This window comes from Elephas maximus, chromosome 9 (genome assembly GCF_024166365.1).
Source record: "Elephas maximus indicus isolate mEleMax1 chromosome 9, mEleMax1 primary haplotype, whole genome shotgun sequence".
In the NCBI taxonomy this organism is placed as follows: domain Eukaryota; kingdom Metazoa; phylum Chordata; class Mammalia; order Proboscidea; family Elephantidae; genus Elephas; species Elephas maximus.
This window is the reverse complement of record NC_064827.1, coordinates 10,234,391-10,241,776: the sequence shown is the minus strand read 5'-3', so window position 1 is coordinate 10,241,776 and position 7,386 is coordinate 10,234,391. Positions and strand designations below refer to the sequence as shown.

Genomic DNA, 7,386 nt, shown 5'->3' with positions numbered 1-7,386 from the left:
CCTTTCTTCCATGGTGCTGCAGGGTGGGTTCAAACTACCAACCTTTTGGTTAGTAGACAAGACAAATCGTTTGTGCCACCCAGACACCTAGGGTTGCCCTACAGCTGGGGAAAAAAAAAAAAAAAACTCCATCTGAGGGTGAGACAGCTGGGAGACTCCCAAGCCCCTGAACTCATGGTTGGGCAAAGCCTGGGGAAGACGAGTAGCGATGAAGGATGGAGGGGAGAAGGGGGCATTTGGTCGCTGCAGTGTGAGGACAGCATCTATGTGAGCAACTGCTGGTGCCACCAGAGAAGGCTGCCTGTGGGGGCGGGGAGGAGGGAGTAGAACCATGAGCCCGGGTCCTGCGGCTACCAAGGCTTGTACTTGGGAACCTTCCAGAACGGCCCCCAGAACCTGGAAATCACAAGGCTGGAGGGGGCAAGGATCTCTGGCAGGTGTGCCAAGAAGCTGAGGGTGATGGGGATGTCCACGTGATGGAGGCAAGAAGCTGGAGTGGAAACCAACCAGTTGAGTGGCTGTATAAACGTGTCTCCGTGTTTTCTCTGCCTCCCGAAATGCGAAATGCATACTTGGTGGTAGGGGCGGGTTACTCCTTAAACAAGGTACCACCGGTGTACATAAAGCAAGTTACACCGGTTTACAAAAGGCAAGGTACCCACAGGCTTACCTGTGTTTGTTTACTATAAATCTGTAGTGAACAAGTTCACATGGGCTTCACCACTTTTTGACCTTGCAAATAACAGGTGAATTGTTCACTACAGGTTAGTAAATACACGCAGTAAGCCCATGCGGACATTGGTTATTGCATAATCCGGACCTGTTGGGGGCACAGGGGAGGAGAGACTTTCTCGCCGGCACAGAACGATTCCCCAAAAAGCAGCACAGGTTGCTATTCTTTTGAAATATGAACACTGTTCAGGAAAGGGGGAGCCCAGGCTCCCCTGAAAGTTGCTTTCTTTGCAGGGAGGATGTTGTGATTGGCACCTTCGCCTTGTTTCCCTCGCACCCAGGCACCTGAAGCCAGGCATAGTGAAACCTTTCTGGTTACAAAGTGCTTTGAGAAATTAACTCTTTTTTTGGGGGGGGGAGTCCTTTCTGTTCTAAAGAAGGCATGCGGGGGCACTAGAAGGTACCTGCCTGGAGAGAGATTTTTTAAAATTGGGAATGTCCGTTGGAAACAGTCCCTTTGACGCTATTTCCCTTTGCTGCTCTTTTCTCTGGGTCTGGTTTTGAAAAGTCTAATGCTTTCTGAAAAATATTACTTTTATTTCCCTCAAATAAATATTGGCCAAATTGATATCAAATCATCTTCCACCTTACTAATGAGAAAAATCAGCACTTTCGGAAAGGAGGAAAATAAATGGAAGGTATAGTTATATTTCACCCAATTCTTTTTCTTTTTGAGGTTTCATAAATACTAAATCTCATATTTTAAAAACCAAGACTGGATCAATTTCAAATATTTGGCATTTTGTTAGCCTTATCGAACATGATTTGTTTCTGATTTCCATAATGAACCTGAATGGCAAACGTATATTGTTTAAATCACTGAAAGAGTATAATGTAAAAGTCAGCTCAATTTAGAAAGTGAATGATGAGAATAGAAAATAAACGATGTAGTGATTTATCACGTTTATTTAGACTCGATTCCTAGGTTTAATTTGAATCCCTCTCCACGGAAGACGTCACGTTAGATACACAGATAAGAAATGAATGTTCTGAAATTCATTATTCTAATTATAGTATATATCATTTCAGGAAGACCCTGAGGGCATAAGCGTTTCGCACTGGATTTGGGAAAAATACTTGCAATTCCAAGGGAGCGAAGGAGGGGAAATGTGTTACACACTGGACATCGCATTTTCTTTGCTTTTCTTTGAACCAGAACAGAATACCCCACTCACGTTCATAGTTCTTGGGAAATATGCAAACAGCAGAAGCCGCGGAAGTCACAGCTGGAGGCGGGAAAAGGCGACACTACGATCAGGTTGTCCTCCAGGGGACGAAATCCAATTTTTCGTTTGTAAACATTTTGCCGCGAACAGAAACCACCACGCACTCTCCTGGTTCGGGCAGCGCAGGTGGGGCTTGAAGTGGAGAGCAGCGAATGGAGGGGACCCCAGTCTCGCTGCCCTCCCACCTGGCTCCTAGTGCACCCCGGGACAGGGTGAGGTGCTATTCAAAAGGCTGGCGAGGTCCCCTCTCCGTCCGCAGGAGCCCCCAGGGGCATCAGCCTGGAACTCTCTGCCCCAGGCTGACACCCCAGCAGCGCCGCGGCTGCGGACAGGTGGCGGCCCAGCAGCGCGCCCTTGGCGGAAGCGCAGCCGTCGGCCCGGTCCTGCTGCAGAATCGTCCGGGCGGCAGCGGCGGCGGCGGATACGTGCAGCCAGGGCGCAGCGGCCTGGGGATGCGCCAGGCACGACGGGCGCTGCAGCAGGTGGCAGTAGCCCCACGGGGCGGGGGGCAGACTCTGCACGGCGCCGGCGCCCCCTGCCCTGACCCCTTGCATGATGCTCTCGATGCTGAAGGATGTGCACCCGCCCCCTGGCCGCGCCGCCGACGCCTTCCCCTCCACCCTGGTCCAGGAGCTCAGCGACAGCTGCTGCGGCGGGAGGGCGCCGGGGGTTCCCAGGGCAGCCCCCTCCGCGTTCCCGGGCGCCTGGGCGCAGGCGGGGGGCGGGAGCAGCAGGTAGCGGATGGGGAGCGGGTGCAGCAGAGCGCACGGGCGGCGCCCGGCAGCGGCAGAGTAGGGCCCGGGGCCCGGCGGCGTCGGGGCTGGGGGCGCGAGCGGGAGCCCCGGGGGCGGGCAGGGCAGTGCTTCGGGCGGTGCGCAGGGCGGGTGGGCCCCCGGGGGCTGCTGGGCGCGCTTGAAGCGCTTCCTGCGCCGGAGGAAGCTGCCGTTGTCGAACATGTCCTGCGAGGCGGGGTCCAAGCTCCAGTAGCTGCCCTTGCCCGGGTGGCCCGGCTCCCGGGGGATCTTGACGAAGCAGTCGTTGAGCGACAAGTTGTGGCGGATGCTGTTCTGCCAGGCGGGGAATCTGCGGCGGTAGTAGGGGAAGCGGCCGCGGATGAAGGCGCAGATGCCGCTGAGCGTGAGGCGCTGGCGCGGGCTCTGCAGGATGGCCATGGTGATGAGCGCGATGTACGAGTAGGGTGGCTTTGCCCGCGGCAGGGCGTCCCCGGAGGCAGCCGCGCTCCCCGCCGGGGCCTTCGACTTGCTGTCAGACTCCGAGGCGGCGCCCTTGGTGCGCTCCCGGGGACGCGCGCCCTGCCGCCGGGGCGAGGCCAGTTGCGGAGGGAACGGCTGGCTCTCCTTGGCCTCCTCCTCGCCCTCATCCTCCTCCCCCAGGATGTCGACCTCGCCGTCTTCCCCGTCCGAGCCCGGGAGGCGCTTGACTCTTGGCAAGTTCATGGAGGAACCAGTCGTGGAGATGCTGACGAGGTGGCGGCCGCTCACCTGGCTTAGGACCGGGTGCGCTAGAAGCCAGGGAAAAGAGCGGACGCCAGGGGCTACTCTTGTAGGTGTCCTTTCCTTCTACTGGTTCCTCCTCTTTTCCAACAGCGTCTTGCAGAGATTCACTTGGCCTTTTATTAAAGCCTCGTTGAGTCCCTCCCGGCGTGGTGGATTCCCCGTTAAGTCCCTCTTCCCTTATCTCCCCTGGCGTTGTCCCTATACCCTCCCCCCCCCCCCCCACGGAGTCCAAAGATGAGGGTCCGCTGCACAAACACTCCACCAGGGAAGAGCCCTCGGTCCCCTCCTCCGCTCACCCACCCGCCACCCAAGAAGACGCTCCAGGCGGCTGGGGCTTGGCCAGCCAATCCGGACCCCGTGTGGTACAGGGTTTGCTAACACTTTTTAAATGGCTAGAAATAAATAAACAAAAGACTGGGAAAACAAGCTATTCAGCAATGTATGGCACATCCATATGCGGGCCTCCCCCCCTGGAGTATACATATTGGGGGGCGGTGGGGCGGTTAGGCAGTAAAAGTATGGTTTTGTGTTTCATAGCTGGTTAACCGCCCATTTTCCCTGGTGGATTATGTCCCCGCCCACAATGCGCTGAAATAGTTTGACGTTCTCACTGCATCCCTGGGTCAGGGGGGCGTTGCGATGTCCCTACCAGCCTCTACCCAGCTCCCCCAAATCTTCTCCCTGACTCCTTTTCAGAAAAGGCTGAACTGTCCTGGGTTAAGCTGTGGAAACTCAGGGTGGCGGGAAGGCACGAGGCCCCTTACAGCGGCGATTCTCAGACTTTTTGGAACATTTAACCACAGAAGGAAATAAGTTTTTATACCACGATCCTGCACACACAGACATGTAGAGCTAAAATGGGCTTCAACAAAGGATATACTTACACTAAGTGGTTGCTGATATCTATATAATGTAACGGCTATGGCCAACTAGATTTCTCCAAATACTAACATTCACTCCCCTGACAGCCCTGTAACCAGATTTTGATTGGCTTCACTTAAATCAGACCTGAGACTGAAGTAGCAGCCCAGAGGAATAATGTTACATAAATAGACTCCTATTTATGTAACAAACATTAAATTCTATTCCTCTTGGTACAAATGGTTAAGCATCTAAGGGTTGGCTGTTCAAATCCACCCAGAGACACCTTGGAAGAAAGGTCACTGCCTTGAAAACCCTGTGGAGCAGCTCTACGCTGCACACAGGGGGTCGCTGTGAGTGAGAATCAACTTGACAGCAACTAACAACAGCAGTAAAATAGTGGCCCACATGCTCATTTATCATTTAAAGCTCTCCTATCTCTGAAAAGAATTTGAGGTGGCATCTAATAAAAACGCAGTTATAAAAAGATATTGTATTAGGCCGTCAATTGCCACACAGTAAACCTTCCCTTTGTGTTTGTAAGATGACAACGAATTTTCAGTGAGAAATCAGCAGTCAGCTAAAAGGGCAAAAAATAGTTCTCTTAAAGTAGCTAGTGCCTTCAGGATACGATTTGGAAAACAGCTTTTTTTGCAAGTTTTTAAACCTTACCCTCTACCCCTGCGGTTTTTACCCTCTGAGGCTCCCAGTCAAGTGCAGCGGGAAGCAGGACACACAGAAGGCTTGGGGCCTAACAGATTTGGGTTGGGATCCCACACTGACCAGCCACCAAGGTGCTATGAATACTTAGTTCCGGGAGGGCCAGGACAGGTGTCCTGTCTGACTTTTATGTCCCTGACGCTCTCCCTCCACCCCTGCAGGTAGGACGTTTCTTCCATTAGCACTGGAGTCCTTTCCCCGAAAAGGGAGTACTGTTAGCTTGCCTGGAGTCAACTTCTCTGGGGATTTGGGTAATTAAAAAATGAAAGCACAGAATTTAAGGAAGTGCATAAAAAACAACTTGACAACAAACAAACCATATTGACAGGGGTACCTCACAGGGCAGAGGAGCCAAGGAGCTCCCAAGGGCCAAAGCTGGAGCAATGTGAGCAACAAAATAAATAATGTAGTACTCCATTACAACCCAAGTCTGAAATAAATCTCCGTGAGTCCAGAATGCCAGATATGAGTGAATAAATGAGTAAATGGGGGAGAAGAGCAAACCTCTTGTGCAGAACCCCAAGTGAGTAAGACAGAGAAGCATTACCCCCACCCATAGGTGTGGGCTGTGCAGTGCCATCCTCCCAAGAGGAGGGTCTGGAAAGGGAGAGAGCTGGCCACACCACCTCAACCAGCAGGTCAAGGTTAGTATCTGCAGTGGGAAGTCATGCTGAGAGCATGTACCTTTGATGAGGTGAAAATAGCACTTTACCTCTGTGGTCCTCTTCCCCTGAAACGATAACCCAGGTTTATCATGAGGAAAACATCACACAAACCCCAATTGAGGTGCATTCTACAAAATTCCTGACCAGGGCTTCTCAAAACTGCCAACGTCATCAAGAACAAGGATGGGCTGAGAAGCTGTCACAATCACGCAGAGCCTAAGGAGAGGAGGAGAGCCAAATGTGATTTGAGTCCTGGAGGGATCTGGGGACAGAAAAAGCCCATGGAGTAAAAACTAAGGAAACTGGGAGAAACTGTGGACTTGAGGTAACAATTATGTATCAGTATTTGCTAATTGTGACAAGCGCACTATGCTAATGTAAGGAGCCCTGGTGGTACAGTGAAGTGCCCGGCTGCTAACCCAAAGGTCGGTGGTTTGAACCCACCAGCTGCTCCTCAGTAGGAAGATGTGGCAGTCTGCTTCTATAAACATTACAGCCTTGGGAACCCTATGGGGCAGTTCACTCTGTCCTATAGGGTCATTATGAGTGGCAATCGACTCGATGGCAGTGGGTTAGGTTTGTTTTTTTTTAGTGGCACAATGGTTATGCATTTGGCTGCTAACCGAACCTCAGCAGTTTGAACCCTCCAGTCCATTCGTGGGAGAAAGACCTGGCAGTCTACTCCCGTGAAGATGGCAGACTTGGGACCCTATGGGGCAGCTCTGCTCTGTCCTAGAGGGTCACCAGGAGTTGAAAACGGCTCAACAGCAATGGGTTTTCAAATATATTAATAGGGAATCTGTGTGGGGGGAGCATTCTGGGGGAACTCTGTACTATCTACTGAACTTTCCTGTAAATCTAAAACTGTTCTTATAAAAAGCCTATTAATACAATTTCAGTAATTAAGCATGGAGGAAAAAACAAACACCAGAAACAAAAGGCCCTAACTACCAACAAGTAGAAACGGCCTGAATGCCATCAACTGAGGAATAGATAAACAAAATGTGGCTTAGTCATACAATGGAATATTATTTACCAGTAAAAAGGAAGTACTGATACGCGCTATGACATGGAACACGAAGAGAAAGCAGCCAGTCACAGAAGACCAGGTACTGTACGATTCTACTTACAGGAAACGTCCGGAGCAGACAAATCCAGAGACAGAAAGTGGATTAGTGGTTGCCAGGGGCTGGGGCAAGGGGGAATAGGGGTGGCTGCTGTGGGTATGGGGTTTCCTTCTGGAGGGATGAAAATGAAAATGGCCTGAGACAGTGATGATGGCTGCCCAACTGTGAATATACTAACCACCACAAATTGTACACTTTTAAAGGATGAATTTTATGGTATGTGAATATCTTAGTAAAGTTGTTATGAAAAATACATCAATGTTAAAACAAAGAGGTGTACCAAGAAAAACTAAATTGAATACTTTGGAAAGACTCTGTCATGGCACAATGCTTGAAAAGATGAAAGGCACTCTTACTATTCCATCTCATCAATTCCCTGGCGTTGCTTGGGAATCAAAACAGTCTTACTTTGTAGTTTCTGCAACATTTAACAGGAGGCCTATCACATTGCAGCCACTCAGGAAATATTCGGTGACTTCTTTCCTACTGCCGGGTAGGTCCTTCTCAGCAAACCTATCAGGGACTCACAAGACGCCAT

The 7,386-nt window shown here is 51.1% G+C and overlaps 1 protein-coding gene across 1 annotated transcript; it reads right to left on the bottom strand.

The window, feature by feature from the left end:
- Window positions 1-2,150: 2,150 nt before the first annotated feature.
- On the bottom strand, window positions 2,151-7,386 carry LOC126083147 (forkhead box protein D4-like 1). The gene is made up of 3 exons (XM_049896541.1): window positions 7,377-7,386; window positions 2,394-3,480; window positions 2,151-2,352 (listed from the first exon to the last, which is right to left on the bottom strand). Exons 1-3 carry the CDS (start codon window positions 7,384-7,386, stop codon window positions 2,151-2,153), a joined length of 1,299 nt encoding a protein of 432 aa, XP_049752498.1.

Coding starts and splice junctions, on each gene's coding strand:
- LOC126083147 (XM_049896541.1), bottom strand. Junction 2,353..2,393: donor CATCCCCAGGCCGCTGCGCC/CTGGCTGCACGT, acceptor CCGCCCGGACGA/TTCTGCAGCAGGACCGGGCC.